Here is a 19,523-nt window from a genome sequence, read left to right on the forward strand (position 1 = left end):
AATGAAGCGTCGGGATTTATCCTATAATACCATGCCTACGGACAAAGGTATCAAAGGCATTTGCAGAGGGTGTTTCTATTTCAATAGTTGCATGTATGTGGAGTAAATCTCACTGTAGAATGCTAGCAGGATGCCAAAGTAGGTAAATCATGTTGACTTTTTCTAGTTTGTCTTCGCCTAGATGAAAATGTTGGTGGCCCAGTTTGTTTCACTCTTGTGCCGAAGTACATTATTTTGGATTTTTGTTGTGTTTATGTTCTGTCTATTTTCCCGGCTATACTTTTTTAGTGTGAACAATAGCTTCTTTGGAGCCAGCTTAGTTTTAGCAGCGGTGTTTAATTCACCAATACACTTGGAGAACTGCTGAGCCACATATATATATAAAAAGCTGTTACAGGGACATTATGGTTAAGTTGCACTAATACAAACCTATGAAATTCAGTGAAAAAAACTTTTTTAAAAGGGACATTATCGTTACAAGTAAAACCTAAAAACCCTAGAAATTCGCCAGTTATGGTAAGCTAAGCAGATGTACGTTAAAATATTGTATCCCAAAAGCCAGAATCACAAAATCACAGAGCCCACTAGCCTATAATGTATGCGGGGGACACACCTGCAACCCCCGCAGCCCATAATACTGAACTGGAGGTGCAGGGGACACCCCCACAACCCCTGTTCAGTATTATAGGCTTAGATCTAAACGTGCATTCGGCATTTTAGATACAATCTTTTTGTTCGATACCAAGCTAAGCAACCATAACTCGCGCCACCACAGTGCACTGCTAAGACTAACACACAGGACATCAAAGATATCAGTTATATCACAATTTTTTGTACTTACTTTTTGACACTTTCAAAAAAGTAAAACACAGGACAGATTTGCAAAACCATGTTTTCAGGTCCTTGCTGATGCTCCTCACAAATGTTTGCTCCAATCCTGTCCAGTACTTTGGGCTGTAGCCAGGGGCAGATTTTTTTTCTCCCATTCAAACCTATCCCGATTTCGAAAAACTTTACCACATAGCCAGTCCCTGGTGGCCATGCCAACTTTAACCCCATTGCCGGTCCCTCGTGGTCATGGCCAGTAGATCCAGAAACTACATCACGCTCAAAACCCTCTCCTGAAAGGCCATTGGCAACAGTGAGGGTTTCTCCTCTAACAATGCATATGTCATCAGTGCTTGCCAGTCACCAATTTTTTACAATACTTTCACAACGCCATTATTCCAGTTGCTGGAGGAAAATAAGAAAATAAGATCTGTTTCTCAAACTACACGGATGTTGGTTAATAAGACCTATAACCTCCTCCAGGACTGGATGTGTACGAGTGGTTTGGCACTTAATCACAATAAAACCAAACTCATGGTTATAGGCTTTAGCCCCAAACTGAAAAAGCTTTGCACAAAATATAAAAGCTTCCTCATTGCAGACTGTAATATAGAGACAAAGGATACAATAAAGACACTGGCCATGAACGCTCAGGTGAGTAGTCTTGCCTCATCAGCTGCTTATTACATCAGACTCCTTCGACAGATTCACCGTCATCTGTCCCAAAAAAGCTGTGAGATAGTGGCTAGAGGAATTATTGGCTCCAAGATTGACTACTGTGGCAGCCTACTGGTGGGGTTTGCGAAGGGAGGGACGGCTAGACTGCAAGCAGTACAGAATAGTACTCTCAGAGCCATTATGGGATTAAAAAAATGTGAACATGTTTCTGGCGCCGGAGAGGTCTCCACTGGCTACCTATAAAGGCTACGATCCAGTTTTGCCTATTCACCATCAGATATAAATGTTTGGCAGGACAATATCAAGCATATGTGGCGGATAGACTTAATAAGAAGAAAGAAATTAGGACCCTCAGATCAAATGACTTTAAATTGTTAGAGGTGCCAAGATCTAATTTGATCCTAGTCAAAAGAAGTACATTCTGGGTGGCAGCACCTTTGAGCTGGAATGCTATGCATGGCAATTTTAGAAGATGCGTGTCTTTGGAGAGTTTTAAGAAAAAACTAAAAACGTTTCTGTTTAGATAAGCTCCCTCCAGTAGCCCCGATAGTCATCCTTACCCCAGTTTGGTTTGTATTGTCCTTTCCATCTTTGTTGGGACTTTAGTCCTGTGCACCTGTATGCCTCTCAGTCATTTTGGCAGCGCCCCCATCAATGAATAAAAGTAAAGTTGCTGCAGGGCCGACTGGTCCAACAAACTCACAACTGTAATGCCTGGTTGAACCCTCCATTCAGACCAAAGATGCCTCCACTGGATGTCTGGCGGCTGAAATCTGCCCTGGTGGCAAGGCCTATGTGCAGGCTTTTGAGTGAGAGATTATGAATTGGAGGCTTCCTGCAATCTGTACAGATTCGACCCTGATGTGGACAGAAAGTCCTTGCCTATGGGTGGGGTGCGGTCCAGTCTACCCAATTTTGAAAGTCTAATGACTGTGATGGAAGGACCATGGTGGGACCTTGGGAGGGGCCCTGTGCAGTGTCAGATGGAGGATTGCTAGTGTGTTCCTTACATGGGTGTGCCCAGGAGTGGTTACTTTCTTTATTGAAGAGCGACTTTTCTCTACGTTCCTAGGGACTTGCAGGTCATCCCAAGGCTTCTGGGGCACTACACTTCCTTTTATTAGAATAGTGTTCTGTCTGTTGTGCCATCCTGTAGGCTTTTATGTGAGGAGAAGCCAGTTGTGCTTCCCCATAGCATGGTGCTACCAGATTCAGGAATGATGTACTTGCTACAGCCCAAGAATGGATCACTAATCCTTTTTCCAGTGTGAAAGGATATAATGAATGGTGTGTGGAGCTCCGAGGAGGCGTTCCACAGTCCCTCCAAGGAAACCTTGGATTGTTGGTGTAAACGTGTTCAGACGTGTGTCAAGTTCAGGCTATGCTCGGAGACGGCTTTCATGATCTCTACAGGCAATGCCCAGTGATGAACCTTTAATGCAAGACTATGTCAGCATCTCGGCCCTAAGGACGGTAGTTGCCTGTTGCAGTTTACTGTCTGGACAACTTGGCACCCACACGTTGGTGCCACATGATGTTCAGCCAAGGAGCTCGTGAAAAAAGAAATGTGGCTACTTTCTTGACAACGGGCCAGACGCAGTGATGTGCCGCCTGGTGGAAAATGGTCTGCCAGCTCCTAAAAGCAAGAATAGGCCCTCCTGGAGAGAATGTTACAAAGCGTGCATTAAGATGCTAAGCACTACAGACCGAAAGTGGGGTCAGAGCCCACATATAGTCTGGGGCAGGAGATGCAGCGTTTGGACCCAAAGGAGCAGGGCATAAACCTGGTGGAATAATGAATTTCCCGAACATCCTGCTCTGCTCGCTGATGTTCCTTCCCAATAACTGCAGATAAAAGTACTAGTGGGTTGTCCCAGGAGCATGCGCGAGGGTGGAACAGCGCGTGTTACCTGGACCCCTTTTCTTTTTTCAGCTGACGCAGCAATACAATACGCTCCAATGCCACCCACATAGGGTATAATAGCCCACAAGTATGGAAGAAAGCGGATGGTACATAGGAGTTTTTTACTACTACGCCTTATTCTTTCAGGACCTATTAGACAATACATCAGCCCCCCGTCCCCAAAACATCCACTATTTTAGGACCCCTTTAACAAAATCGTGCTATTCTCTAATCTCTTCTATGGTTATTTTTATATATGACAGAGACCACGATATTTTTGTTCTTGAAGAGACTGATAGAATGTACTTCATATTGCCCTATAGTAGAGGCCAAACATTCAAGTTGCAAGCTACTCTTCATCCATCACAAAGTTACTCACCTCCTCCATTCTATACACACACACAGCACACAATTTCGTACCAACCAAGAGTCACATTTCACTAGCCAATGGCCTATAGCAATATTAAATTATCATGGTAAAATATTTGTCAGGTTTACAGCAGATTGTCACCTCCTGTGGCTCCGATTATTAATGATGGCCAAGCAGGTTTTATCAAGCTGTGTCAGATGTTTGCCCACATCAGATTGTTGACTGCTATAGTGTATCTGGGTCACCATGTTCAGGGTGACTTTGGTGCTAGCCTCAAAGTGCTTGATGTGGTCCTTTACCTTTCCAATGACTCAGTGTGAGGAACCAAGAATGGGATGCAGAAACAAGGACTCATGGTTTTGGCCACTAACATTTATTCCAAATGAAAAGGGGGCTGGAGAATGCCTCTCTGTTCCTACTCTAAGAGGTATTTCCCTACCTAACAAACTAAGGGTCTGTCCAATATCAAGATGTCGAAAATAAACTGTCTTGTGTGAAGAGCATTATTCAGGCCCTCACATTCTAACAAAATTAACTATAAGGTGAAAAGGGTAATGTCTTTGACCTTGGGTAGTGGATAAATGTTCAAAAAAGGAAATGGTTAACTCCAACACAAATGTTTCATAAGGGTAGGTTTATTTTGTTCCAGCAGGTGGTTCCCTTCCCCTGGATTTCTCTCCACTCTTTTATACTTTCAAGAATATCAGTTCCTTCGGTTTCTCTTGATCAACAACGCAATTAGTATAACAAAACAACTTGTCTGTTAGTCTGTATCTTTTGTAATCTCTTGCCAGGTTTTCTCTCCTCTTGGGTATACTTTAACTCAACCTTTTGCCAGCCCTGCTGATCATTACCAGGACTTCCTTAGCTGGTGTATTTTTCACACTGACTTGACCTTGCCTGGTATGCTTCCTCACCAGGACTTTCGTACAGGAATATGTCTGCAGCTTGCACTTGCCTGGTATACTCTCCTGCCAGGGCTTTTCTCTATGAACACACTTGCAACTTATTTTTACCTGGTATATTATTCTGCCACAGCTTTCCCCTTATAACCCGAATCTGCCTGGTATATTCTTCTGCCAAGCCTTTCCCCTTTTAACCCGAATCTGTCTGGTATATTCTTCTAGCAAAATAAAAGAGGTGATGGCTGGAAGGTTTAGAATGAATCTTAACCTCTGGGCAACCCTCCAGACCATCGTTCTTCACCTGCCAAGCCATTACAAAAGGGGAAAGACCATATGCAAATCAGGCTTGGTCCCACCCCCAAAGGGGTAGTCCAGCCCGAACTGCTAGGTCACATCCCTTCTGCACGAGACCACAAGCATGTTTCAGCCTTGTTGGGCGTCTTCAGTGAGGAGTAGCTTGGGTCTCTAGGCCCATCAGGCACTGGACCCACGTCTGGGCATACCCGTCCCACTTGGGGTGACAATAGCAAAACAAAAGAGGTGATGGCAGGAAAGTTTAGAATGCTAGGGCTTTTCTCATATGCGCACTGCACACCCTTACAAACGTGATAGTTTCTTTTGTATATTTTGTTCTGTCTTATTAAATAATATTCAGTTGCTCGTTCTAGCTCACACACTACGTTCAATGTTATTTGCTTTAGGGAGGATTCCCAACACGCCCCGGTGTCACCATTTCCCGTGGGTGGACTCACCAGCTCTTGATGGCATGTATAGGCTTTCCTGCGGTAAGCCTGCAGCTCTTCACCGTTGTGTTCCTTCTCGCCGCTTCTGCATTGCAGCTTCTGTGCCTTTTGCGGCTCCCGCTCTTTCATTCAGCGTTTCTCTGGGCTCAGGCTGTGAGGAGGCTGCTCACCGACACCTGCGAATGCTCTGAAGCTTCCCGTCTGCTTCTGGCGTCCTCGCAGCATGTAGTTCCTTGCAGTCCACTCCTCTTGGTTCCTTCAGTGAGCTGGCTTGCTCAACGGACTCCGCACCAGTCCTGCCTGCAGTTCCTCTGCCAACACTAAGAGGACTAGAATTCTCCAGCAAGCGTCTTTCTATCAGTTGGTCTGCTGGTTTAAATCTCCCGGCAACTTGCATTTCCTTGCAAAAACTAGAGCACAGCTTGTGCTCTTGGCCTCCATTGATCTTCATTACTTGGTACATTCTCCTCGTCCCAGTACTTTTGATTTAGGAAAAGGGAAGTCCGTTCTTGACGACTTGTCCGGAAAAGTATTTTCAGTTATTTTGGGAGGCAAGTCAGTTCTTGAGGACTTGTATGAAAAGTCTGAAAAAGTAGTTTTGAAAGGTAATTCAGGTTTCGGCTACTTGTGTACCATGTATGAGGAAGTGTTTTCCATAACCTTCCTACGTTGGTGAGGGGAGGTGTTAAGATGGATTTCTGAACTCTGTCCTGGAGGGGCAGAGGTTCAGAAGGCCAGCCTAGTTTCTTGGAACAGGGTAACCTCTGGACAAGCCAGACCAATCAAGGTAGCGATCGCGGCGGTCAAGACTAGGTCTCAAGAGCGGTGAGGGTGACTGAAAGCCCGCAATGAGCACACAAAGCAAGGACACTTACAAATTACTCCAAGCAGGTGTTATATTAAAAATATAGACACATTTATTACAAGGCCTTTGTAACATTGACCGTAGCGAGAAATCACAATAAAACTCAAGTAAACCAACACATCACAATCAAATACAATATATATACTATTACCAACGAGTCTAACGAGTTAGACGCATGAAATGTGCAGACCACCTAGATGTGGAGGAAAACAGGCAGTGCGAATAATAGTTAGACCCAGTCCGCCTTCAGAGGCACCTAACTAGAAGGAAGTCCGAGCCCTACGAAGAGTGGAGCCTTGTGCTCAAAAGTACCTGCACACGCTGGTGGCAAAGGGGAGTCTCTTCAAGGGAATCAGGCAGTTCAGTTCGGTGAACAAATGAAGATGAACAGAGCTCCGCGACTCAAGCGCAGCCTCCACTGTGGGCAGAAGCAGAGCGCGAGTACGGAAAGGCGTGCTGTTTGACACAGCAGGGAAAAGCTATGGGCTACTGCAGGAGGGCGACCAGTTGCTAGCGATGCTACTCACCGGTCCCCGATGCAGGCAGACCCAGGCTTCTCCGTGTCAGTTTCAGTGCTGGCAGGTTCAGATACGAGCAGGGGACGTCTCAACGTCGTGTAGATTCCGCAGCAGCAGAAGTTAGAGTTGAGGATGTCCCAAACGCAGTGAACCCACACAGTTTGTTACCACAGCAGGGCAACGGAGCGGCCGTGTGTATTTCAGCCCAATGTACACTGCTCACTTCAGACCTGGGAATGCCAAGTGTACAAATCGTGTGAGAGTAGCAAGGACTCGTAATACAGAAGCAACCTGACGGTCGTTTCAGAGCAAGACTCCTGGGTAGGCTGGTCAGTCCACTGGATGGCCCAGAGACACTTCCGAAGGCTTACGTGCAGGAGATGGTGAAGATGCCGAGAATAGTTGTTCGCACTATTCGAAAGGGTCGAAGTACCAGTACAGGCCTTCTTGTTCGATCGGAGGTAGAAAGGGTTTCACAAATCGACAACGGTGCAGAGGAGCAGTCCTTCAGCGGGTCACCAGCGATTCCTCGGTTCAGCCTCATAGTTGCAGGATACTTGGCTCCTGTATCCCTTTGTTCATGAGAACTCAGGAGATCGACATGGTAGTGGTGTTTCCAGCCTCCTCTTATCCACGGTTCCCTTCGCGCCAAAACGGAGATCTGCTCACAAAACACTCACACCATACGTGGACCTATCACGGACCACGGTGGTCCCAGGCATTCACGACACACTAGACACTCTGGCACCCAGGATGTGTATTGGGACCAGACATCCCAGCCCACATCCTGGAGGCACACACAAGGCCTGTAGAAGTCTGCGAAAGCATCTGTGTTTCGCGGGAAAGTACATGCCCAAATAAGTAAGGCCCCGGGTCGGCTCGACCTGGGGAAGGTGAAGGGGGCAAGACGGTCAGCGGGCAGGACAAAGAGCCTCGTGGTCTGGCCATTTTGGAAGCCAGGCCACCATTTTGGGCTAAGCGCGAGAAACGCGCTTAAACAGCCAAAAGGAGCTCAAAACACAAAGAAACGATCGCTGCCACCAGTCCCGTCCGTGATTCACTTGCACCGTTCGTTAACAATCCAAAGAGAGTGTCTAGGGCCTGTAGAAGACTAGAGACCCAAGAGAGCAGTAACTTAGCTTACAGTGCCCTCTTGTGCCATGTTGCGCGAAAGCTGCAACATGATAAACGAACTACGGAAAACAACGTTTCCCGGTACTGACTGTCTTAAAGGCATGTCAGTTTCCCCGTAAGAATGGAGCGAAAGCCCAGAGGAGTGCGGCAGAAGGCTGCACTTCTCTGGCAAAGTCTAGATCATGGTGAAAACAACAGCAAAAAGTTTAGGGGTTGCCACATGGAAGGAAAATTACCCACAATTAAGAAATCTTTCCTAACAGGAGGTATGAGCATATGCCATCAATGCATGGGCAGTGGATGGGGTAAACTCAAAAGAAAAAGGGGGATACCGTGTCTCGTCCGATGTCATAACCCCCTCCCGAGGGCTGCCTCCCTCACATAATCCTCCCTCATATAGCTGGCACCAGAGTCAGGATCAGGCAGCAGCTGCCGTCCCCTGGCCACATGGGGGAGGTCACTGCTGGGAAAGAAGTGATGACACCATCAGATTCATCACATCTGACACCACCAAAGTCCAATAGATATTCAAGAGACAAAAACGTGTGCAATCCATGTCATTGAATTCATAGGCCACTGTTTGAGAGGGCCTTTTCTTGTTCAGCGCGCTTTCACATTAAACACATTTCTTTAAGATCATCCTTAGAAGGCGGCCGATTCCAGGCAGTGTAAGCAATCTAACCCTGACCGAATTCCATCATATTGGCAAAGCTGCCTGGACAGGATGTACCATCTTAGACATTTGGTGATCATGTGCAGGGTCTCAGGCTTTTTCAAACTATGTTCTGACCCAGATGTAACAGACCAATGGCATTCCAAGTCCTAAAATCCCCCAATTCATTTATTGTGCCAAGATATTTACATACATAGGCACCGTCAAAAGCAGAGGGACCAAAAGAGAACTTAAAACCAGTTTTCAATTTCTAAGGGCATTTAATAATGTAATAGAAAAGTAAGGGCTTAAAGAGGATCAGAAATTCACAAAATAAGGTGACTCAATCTTTCTCATAAGACTACAATACTTTAGTCCCCCCCGGCCCTCACTCCATCCACTTTCTTGATGGTAACTGAAACATTTCACTCACAGTCCTTGGGAATTTGTAAGTGCCTCACACCACACTTCCATCTTGGAAGCTTCATCTTCCCTATCAGCATGATGGTCATCTGTTTCTCATCCTGGTCAACACGATGCTGCAGCCACCACTGATCACCTCGAGGACTAGAAGTTGTCATACTCAAAGCCATGGGATTTTTAAGTGCCTCAAACTAACATCTTGGAGGCTGAGTCTTCCTTATCGGGATGATAGCCATCCCTTTCTTGTACTGGTCAACACATGCTGTGGCCAAAACTAATCACCTCAAGGTCTGGACTAGAGGTGGTCAGACTCAACCCAATGCAGTGCTGCCCAAGCTCTCCTGGACACTGTCTTCTGCTCCGAGCTGGGATGTCCTGAAGCCTTGGTGTTCCGGCCTGCACGGTTCTTTCAATCTCTTCCTCTGTAGTGTCTCTTGACCCATCATTATTCTTTTCCTTTTCCACCCCTTGATTTTCCCTGGTGAACAAGGAACCACATTCCCATCTTGATTTCAGGCTTGAACGCTCCTTATAATTGAGCTTTTATGTCTGCTTCATGCCGGAAACTAGCCTCTAAGTGTGGCACCAAAATTCAAACCCGTAGCTCTACGTTGTCTTGCTTCCAAGACAAACATGTTGCCTTTGAACTACCCTGTCGGTACGGCACCTTATTCCTTTATCACCCTTCTCTCTAGTCCTCTCAAACGTTATCTTCACTCTTCCCAATATTTCATACTCTGTTTTACTCCCTCCACATATCTAAATTCCTATGGGCTATTTCAGCCACCTCCTCCAGTCCACCTACATTTCAGATCTGGCTTTCTCTACTTCTCGCTTTGTGGCCCTCTCCTCCCTGCACCTATACACCTCCATGACTTACTCTTCTCAACTCCGACATGGCTCACCTCTGCTTTACTCTCTCTTGCCTCTGCAACTCCTATCCCCCTGTTGGGTTTTCTTCCTACATTGCTTATCCCTTTTATTTCTCTCTGCACTTCCTCTTTCCTATAGACTCTTTCCTCCTCGCCACCTTGATATGCACTGCTACCCTGTACATTAATTACCAAGACCCACACTCAGCAACTGGCTCTGGTCTCACATTTTTTCAGGAGCGGAATCAGTTTTTACATTCAATAGATTTGTAGTTACTTTCAGTAGGGCCACAAGGAGGAATAGGCCCCCAGAAGGTCTGGTTTGTTGTTGGAACTACCAATTCAGCACTTAAACGGAATTATTTGTTCTCCTCTGGAGTAATTACTAATTTGCACACAGAGTCACTGTATATTTGCACAGGAGGAAGCTCGAATTAATTCTGATGAAATGAGATATGGATTATTTTATATTCCTCTTTTGATGCTATATGTATATTTGTTTGTATGCTATATTTTAAATGATCTATTTGGTGATGGTTAATTGTGATTGTTTTTATCGTGTTATGTACGTTTGACTAGTTTCAACCAGTATATCACAATAAAGAAGTACATTTGTTAATTTACCACAAAACTAAAGGATTAGGGAAGGTCATAAATTAAAGCAGGTTTTTCATAAAACAACTCCATCATTCTTGTTGGCAGTAACTGAAACCATGGTCTCTTAGTACTTGCGGTTTTAAGTTTTCTGCAAATTCCTTTTGTATGTGGGGTCTGTCTGGTCACAGAGAGGGTCATCTCTTTTTCGTTTTCAATATGATACTGTGGCCAACAATAGCCACCACAAGGACTAGGGCCTGTAAGCCTCAACCCTGCTAACGCTGCACTGTCTCCCTGGTCTGCAAGGACCTTTGTTTGCACAGCCTGCAAACTCTGTTGGCTGTGAACAGGGCTCACACAGAATGTCTCAGCCAATCGGTCCCCAATGCTCATACTGGGTTTCCCGTGGGAGGTGACCACAGCAGAGCTACCATGTGCAAGTTCTGATATATTGTAAATGCCCATCAACTGCTTCCTGCGATGGAACAGTCCAATTCTCCTTCTGATCTGCGAGGTTTGGAAGTACACATGAACAGGGGGGTTGAGGGTGACCATATGTCCGATTCTACATTATGGCTTTTCATGGATTCTAAGGGTTTCAAGCACAAGAATGGGGTTCAAAACCTCCCAATCCTAGACGTTCCAAATTATCCTCACTAACAGGGTGCCAAAGGTCCCAGCCACCAGTTTCGTTAATGGTAGTGGTCGTCCTAGCAGAAACTTGGTGGCATTAATCCATGAACTAAAAAATGGCAGCTGCAGCAGTTTCCTGCATTGTCTTTTCCCCCCTCCCCTGGACACTACCAGTGAAATTAATTTGAGGGTTGATACAAACCTTCCTTGGGTTCTGGTCTTTTCCCTTCCTTCAGGATATATAGTTTGGTGAGGGGGGCCTGCTTAGACTATAGGTAGCAACCAGCACACAAAGGGAGGCTAGCTGGTACTGGCCTACTTTGAGGACTGGAGAGCCGGGTATGGGGGAATCACCAGTGTACCTCCTCCAAGCCCTACATAGTGGTACAGGTGGTATAACCCAGTCCCATTGTACCCGTTATTCCAGTCACCCAACCTATGCCGTTTCATCCAAATTGGTTCCCAAAAAATGTCTCAATGCTAGATTTGCCCGAATTCGGCCAGTACCATTAGTTGGAAGCCGAAAATACTGACCATGAGGAGCAGGGGTTGCGGGGCAGTCCGCCCGCTGCCTCGACCCCCGGAAGCGGGTGACCTAAAAAAAAGAAAATGAAAAAAGAAAAAAGGGACCCTGCAGTGCCAGCTGCAACCCACGTTAGAGGGACATAACTGACGCTGCATGTTACAGGAGAGGCAGTGGCGGACGGAGAAAAGGTAAGTAGGGGGGGTTGTGGGTCTACGGGCTGTTTGGGGGGACATTTTATTTTTACTGAGGTAAAAACATATTTACGGCGAAATCGACTATGGTCAATTCTGCCGCAATTGTTTTTACCTCGGTAAAACAACCCAAATCCAGCCTATACCATGGAGATTCGGCACTACTAGCAGGAGATTAGAAATCTGCTTACGTAATGGGTGTTGTCTGGAACTCTTGCCCTCCTCCATCACCCAATCAGCCACGACCAGCTTCATTTTTGGGTATCTATGTTGCAACCTGCGTTCATTCATAGTCATGTTGACGAAATGAACAGCTTGTAAATGTTTCCAGGATAAAGAATCTGCTGGGGAGTTAAAGTCTTATTTCGATAAAACAAACTATCTTTAAAAGTGAGAAAGTGTCTGCTGGCTACTATTCGACGATTTAAGATTAAAAATTAATTGTTAATGTCCACTGATTGTAACTTGTTTATTACTTTATCTCAGGAGTGCACATTCACAAAGATGCGCTCGCACAGCGCTTTAAGAGTCGTCTTCAGTGGATCATTGCGACTGAAATGCAAAACAGCTTGCTGTCAGCGTTGGTATTTCACATTTAACGGTGCAGAATGCAGTGGACCACTTCCAATTGAAGCCATCATTTATTTAGACCAAGGAAGCCTCGAGTTCAATTCCACTATTAACATTCATCGCACTTCTTCAGGTATAGTTTTTGGGAATATGTGACAGAATGAAGTGATGTATGTACTATTAGACATGGTTAATTACATACGGTGAAGTGGACTACATGCACCACATGCTGAAAAGGAGTTTGGTAGTTTTTATTACCTTGATTTATTTTCCTGTTCGCAGGTTTCTGGAAATCGTAAACCCAAAAAAAGGTGTTAAAATATTGATCTGGGACTCAAGGTCAAGTATCCCAGACACTTTAAAATGCGTGGCTTCAATAGTTAAATGTATTTCGTTTAAAGATACGTAAATGTATTCTATTGCCATTTATTGAGCAAGCTAATACATGTAACGATGATAGATGTGACCACATATAGTATTATGGGTTTATTTTGTGTTTAATCTACATTGTTGAGCAAAGTCTGCCAATAAACCCATTTGTAAACACCTACTAGTCGTAAAACCTCTAAAACCATATTTATAGACCAAGCACAAATTCCACTGACAAACGGTGTATATAGTGCGACAAGGATAATGTCCCTTTATGATCCCAAGTGAGAGAAATACAAAAGGCTCTTTAATGAAATGGAAGTGCATTCAGGCTCACGGACCAAATATTGTTTCAGTCTCATTTGTCCATCTGGGTGCTAAATGGCTTTCACATGTTAATGCATTTTCCTCAATGCTAGAGAAGCATTTTATTTATAGACATAATTTCCGATGATCTTGTAAAATGATCATTTGTAGATCCATCTTTTTGTCAGTTATCTTTAGATTTAGGGTGTGGCAAGTTCACTGTGACAACGACTCCGGATGTGGGGGGAGCAAGCCACAGGGGATTGGGCTGGTCCAGACACTACCTGATGTGCCTCCCAGAGGGTGGATGAGGACAGATTCCACCGGCTTGCTGTCCCCCTGGAGACGTGATAACACCGCCTGAGAGGCGACCCTCCATGAGAATGGCCCAGAGGACTTCAAAACACAGAGCATTGCCAAAGGTTGCCTCGGTCTGGGGACCCAAGCAATACACATAACAGTGAGAGCAATACTGTTAGTGGACCCATGATGTTTGTGAATCACAGGGAAGAATACAAGCCCACATCAAAAATGTGCAATTGAGGAAAGATCCCACACCTCGCCATAGAGAGGTTGTACCGCGGCCCGACCTTCAGAAGACCAGAGAGACCGCAAAGCCACTAAAAATGCTGCCAGTACTTCCAAGATGTTGCTGCATACCACAGACCGCTTTAACACCTCACAATCCCTCATTAACAGCAATCGGGCAATACCTCAATACCAGACCTTAACTAATACTGTCATAATGAGAAGAACTGAGGACATTGCAGAAGAATAACCAATCAGTAAAGAGCTTATTACCCATGTAAGTTTAATTTCTAACATAAACAACCTCAGAGACAAACCCCCAACCTAAGGGCTGGGACTGTTCATGAACAATTGAGAATCCTGGAGTAAGCCCAGGTGCAAGTTAATGCTCCATTTACACAAGGGGAGGCTTCTACAGCAAGGAATGAGGGAAGAAATGTGGCCTGGAAGAAGGGAGAGCAAACTTGGAGACGCAACAGCTATTCAAACATGGAAACCCTGGTGAGAGGTGGAGATCAAGGGCTTGCAAAATTTGGAAGATCATATTGGGCTGGTGAAGTCATGGTAGAGGTTGGGGTATGAAGACCGACAGATCCCTCTGTCAGGCAATGGATAATGCAGTGTTCTGACCATAGACAAAGAGATCCTGCTGACCAATTGATAAAAGGGTTGTGGAGTCTTTTCGCCAGCGACCCATGAAGAAGAAAGTGGGGGACCTCAACCCATGGCAACAGGATGACAATATTGCGTGGCCTGAATTGGGGCAGAGAGGAAAGGGGAGAATACCAACTAGTGCTGCTGGGAATCCTGAGAAACCTGAGGACACTGAGAATCCAATATCTGGAATGGACATATTGTGCATGTTGAAACCCCCAGACTTGAAGAGGACTGAAACACATACTAGGAGGCTAAATTGAATGGAAAAGCCTATCGTCTGTGAGGGGTCTCCAGATGCATTAGGAATGCAAGACCTATGGAGGCCCAGTCTATGACTCTGAAAGAGCATTCCGATGAGAACCTCTTTTCTATTTTGTTGCATTAGAATAGAGTTGGACTTTGAAGGCCAGGCTTAAAAAACAAAAAGTTTAAATCTTTATAAGACATGCCTTGCAACATTTGTGGTATAGCGTGGGGTAGCCTGGAGGCTAAGGACTTACTAAGATTTAGGGTTTCAGGATCATGCAACAGTTTTGACAGTGTTTCAGCTTGCGTGGTAGTGGGGGAAATACAAAAAGGCTCTGGGGTACGGGTCAATGGGAGTAGAGGGATATTTCCAAGTTTATTTGGGACATTCACAGCAGCATATATGTCACATTTCTTGTCCTCTTGTGTTGCAAACATAGTCACAATAGGTGTAACCTATGCTTGAAAGATAAGCTACAGCACATTTAGGTTCATTTCTCATTCCTGCAGGGTCATCCGCTCAGGGAGTCTGCTCTGATGTTCACTCCTCCTGCTAAGTGGAAATTGCATGATCCATGCACCATGCCCATAGCTCCATAGCCAATCGGCACAGGGTAGCAGACTTTGTGTCCCACTACTTGGTTCAGATAGAACATCGCTGTGGTGTTTTTGCATGTTGATGAGCACCCGCTGACTAGCCAGCAAACGTTTGAAGGATGTCTGCTTTGCATCACACTCCAGTCCTGTCCCCTATTCCATGGGACATCCAAAGAGTACGGAAGAAAGGAGGTAGGACATAAGAGTACTAACATTACGGTTTTGGAACTTTCTGTTGGCCTCCTTGTTGGATATTACCTTGTTGAGCAGGGTTTTTTTTAAAGAGAAACAAGAACTTGCAAGAAAAAGTAATTTGCATAAAGACTTGTGAAGGGTTTACACACTTTAGAAAGCCCCACTTTCATTGACCCCATCCTTCACACCATTTTCTTCAGAATTATCCTAATTTATAGGAACCACTGACTGACAAATCTCACTAAAAGATAAACTGTTAGACTTGGCCAATTCAACCAAATGATCAGCGCTCGCATCACCTTCATTGGGGAACTGGTTAACAACTATCTATCAAGAGCACAAGAGAGACAAGCGGTATACAAACAAGGCCATGCTCAGAAAGTTTAATGTTGGAGATCAGGTCCTAGGCCCCTTACCTACTTGAGAGAACAAATTCCTTGTGAAAAGGCATGCTTCATATGAGTTTACTGAGATTGTCCGTAATCTCAACTGTTGTGTTACACAGCCTGGAAGGTGCACCAGGTAAGTCTACTTAAAAAGTGGAAGGACTCTAATATCATACAAACCATTTCTACGGTAATGTGTTTTAGAACCAGCCCTGTGTTTATCTCAAGAAATATTGGGAGCCAGTAGAGGCAACATCTTCAGGATCTAATAGACTCATTTCCTGACGTCTTTTCTTCATCATGCACATAGGGCAAATAAGCTGCTTGAAAATGTACAGGGTGCCAGAGCCTAGGCGAGAGGTTATCTAAGAGGAGGTCTGGAAAATGTTAAAACTACAGAACCAATGGTCATTGCCAGTGGTATTAGTTAAACAGATGATTCGCTGAAAGTCATTGCAGAATCACCAGCCATCAACACCATTTCACATTGATGAACTGATAGAGAGGCTAGGGGATGCTAAATATACGTCCAACTCAAGATTGACAGGTTCCTATAGCCCCGCATGACAAGGAAAAAGAATGTATTTGCTACATGAGATGATTCACCGATTCAGCTTTTCCTATCAGATTGTATGATGAATAAGGATCTTTTCAAAGGTTAACTGACAGTTCGGAGAACGTATCACAGTCATTCTCTGGAGCACATCTTGATATTATACAGAGTTCCACCTGGGCCGAACACATGCACCATCTTTATGGGATTCACACATTCCCTTAGAGCTGCTGATTTAAAAGCAAGTCCAGCCATGTGTCACCTGGCTCAGGGAACCATCAAATACGTCAGCAGCATTTTAAGCAATGGTCTCACCTGGCCACAATTAAAAAAAGAAGAGGCCCTTGAATACACCCTAATGCCCAAAAGGAACTGAAAGCCTTCCTAGGTTAATTGGTTACTATTGCTGGTTTATAACATTTCCACCATGGTGGCACAGTTGACCTAAACATTCAAGAATCTTTGCCCTAATTAAATCATATGGGGTATAGAAGAATTGGCCTTTGGCTAACTGAAAAAATGTCTTTATAATATAATACCCGCTTTATCAAGAAACCTGGATTTTTCAAAACAGTTTCTCTTACCTCCCAAGTCCCAGTAAGGGTTGTCCTGTCCCAGAAATAAAACGGGCAGGAACATCCCATCCTGTATACCAGCAGAAAGTTATTTCATCACGAAATAAATCATGCCACTATTGATCCGGAGACCCTGGCCATCAAATCGGCCATAAAGTTCATGAAATATTACCTAAAGGGATGAAGGTTCATATTGATCAATCATGCCCCACTAATTTGGCCAGCCTACCAGAAAGATTCCATTGCTAGAATTACCTATAATGCTAATGGAACGCCAGCAGTAAGATCTTTGTGTCATTGGCTCTCCCACACCCGGAAAAATTGGCAAAAGAGAAGAACATCACAAAAAAACATCAGATAGGGTTCAGAAGTGACCATGGGACATCCTTAAATGGGTTTGTGGTTGGGTGTATTCAGGATTAGGCATGCACACATAAATAGGACTCCAATTCAGTAGCTGTTGATCTTACAGCTGCTTTTGATATGGTACCTTGGGGGAATATTTGGTGCAAGTTAGCGGATTGGGGAATACCATTAGGTCTTCTATCAATTTTGGTTAGACTCCATGAGTCTTCAAATATACAGGTTATATTAGATCAGGGTGGCCCATTGGATGGGAAAACGGAAATGGTGATTGGTTTAAGGTGGAGCTGTATAATTGCGCTCTTCCTTTTTAATTTGTTGGATTTGCAGTTCCCTTTGTAAAATGTATCCTTTGTGGCAACGAAATTGGGAGACAACCGGGATAGTTGGATCTCCTATGATCTCCTATGCAGATGATGTTATGCTTTTTGACACTACATGCATAGGATTGCAAAGGCTTATTATGGCCTTAGTTGATTTTGCAATAACTAATGGTCTTCAGATCAATCCACAAAAAATGAAGGTAATGTGTTTCTCAACAGTAAGAAGATTTGATTTATTTCTACTGCACACCTGACAAAATTAATCGTGTCTGGGCGCTGATTTCAGAAACAAAAAAAGTACAAGCCTTCTTCAGAGCTCTCATCAGGCAGAAACAGCCATAAACAATTCAATAGTTATACAAGATGATAGTCTCTCTGCAGCATAGATAAGTCTTTATGGCTTTACGGAATGCTGTGAGGGTTTTAATTTCAAGTAGTTCTCAGAAGTTTATTCCAGAGTGTTGGTCCGTAGACACTGAATCTTCTCTCCTCTTTGCTTACACATCTAGACTGTGGTACTTTCAACAAGTTCTTTTCGCTAGATCGTAGCTTTGCGAGCCGGGATGGAGGACAGGATTTTATCTGACAAGTAGCTTGGAGCTACCTGGTTCATACATTTTAAACATGATACAGAGGATCTTGAACTCAATGTGCTCTTTCACCGCCAGCCAGTGTAAGGATTGCCGTAGGTTGGAGATGGGGGATGATTTTGTCACTCTAAACACCAGTCTGACTGCCGTGTTTTGCGCTACTTGCAGTCTTTGTAGCTGGAATTCAGGGATTCCCGCCAACAGTGCATTTCCGTAATCCAATCTTGAGTTGGTAAGAGTCCCTATAACTGTTGCTCGGTCCTTTTCTGCTATGGACGGCAGGATCCGTCTGAGCATTCATAGGGTGTGGCACACAGACTGTACCTTAGGGCTAACCTGTGCTCCACATCCCATGTTGTCCTCCCAGATTCTTTATTTCCTGGGAGAACTCCAATTGCGAACCCAGACAACATGGTGATAATGTCTGCATATTCTTTTGCAACTGATATTTTGAACCAAATAATGCAACCTCCGTTTTGCTAGCATTTAGCAGCAGCTGATTGGAACACATCCAGGCTTGTACCTCCTTTAGGCACCGTTCCACCAGCTCAAATGTCTCCTCTGATCTCTCTACTCTGGAATGGAATGGAATTTTACCTGATGTTTCCTCAATATGTCCATGAAGGGTTTAATATATAGATTAAAAAGAAGTGGGGAGAGAAGAACCCTGGGGAACCCCATACAACTGTAAGGAGTCTGACAGAAAATCCCCCAACTTAACTCTCTGTTCTCTTCCAGTTAGAAATGACTCAAACCATTTTTTCGCCTGTTCTGAGACCCTTCCAACCTCCCTCAGCCGCCTCAACAAGATCTTATGGTGAACCGTGTCAAATGCGGCAGACAGGTCTAACATAATCAACAACAATGGCATGTCCCCCTGATCTGCCGTCTCCAAAAGATTGTCCCAAACAGTCAATAAGGCCGTCTCTGTCCCAAATCCTGCTAGAAAACCTGATCGGAGAGGGTCCAATAATTTCCCCTGTGCCACGTAGTCCTGTAACTGGGACGTGACTTTTTTTCCAGGAACTTCGCTGGCCATGGTAATCCTGCCACTGGTCTATAATTCTTTAAAATCTTTGGATCTAAATTTGCTTTTTTTTAGCAATGGGGTAATCACTGCCTTCTTCAGGTTGGCTGGAACTATACCTGTGGAAAGGGATTTATTAACAAAGTCACAAATGGGGCAATAGCCGTAGCTACCCACTTGGCTACCAGTGAAGGGATTGCAAATAGCACATCATTTGTAGCTTTCAGGTTAGTGAGTAAGGAGCATACCGTCTCCTCTGAGACTTCTGTAAAATTAAAAGGCTTATATCACAGAGGGCTCTCTAAATTAGCAGCCTTAGTCTCGACCGGCAAATCCTCTGGCTCTATACAGGCAGCATGGGCAATCTCTTCTCTAATCAGATCTATTTTTTCCATAAAAT

At 44.6% G+C, this 19,523-nt stretch overlaps 1 protein-coding gene across 4 annotated transcripts in view; it reads left to right on the top strand.

The window, feature by feature from the left end:
- CTHRC1 (collagen triple helix repeat containing 1) overlaps positions 1 to 19,523 on the top strand; it is a 300,099-nt gene that overhangs the window by 277,748 nt on the left and 2,828 nt on the right. For all 4 annotated transcript variants that reach the window (XM_069621469.1, XM_069621470.1, XM_069621471.1 and 1 more), the window contains one exon: positions 12,325 to 12,541. In XM_069621469.1, coding sequence (XP_069477570.1) covers positions 12,325 to 12,541 — 217 coding nt within the window. The remainder of the gene's footprint in view (positions 1 to 12,324; positions 12,542 to 19,523) is intronic.

This window comes from Ambystoma mexicanum, chromosome 5q, assembly GCF_040938575.1.
Source record: "Ambystoma mexicanum isolate Mex_15411 chromosome 5q, UKY_AmexF1_1, whole genome shotgun sequence".
NCBI classification, from domain to species: Eukaryota; Metazoa; Chordata; class Amphibia; order Caudata; family Ambystomatidae; genus Ambystoma; species Ambystoma mexicanum.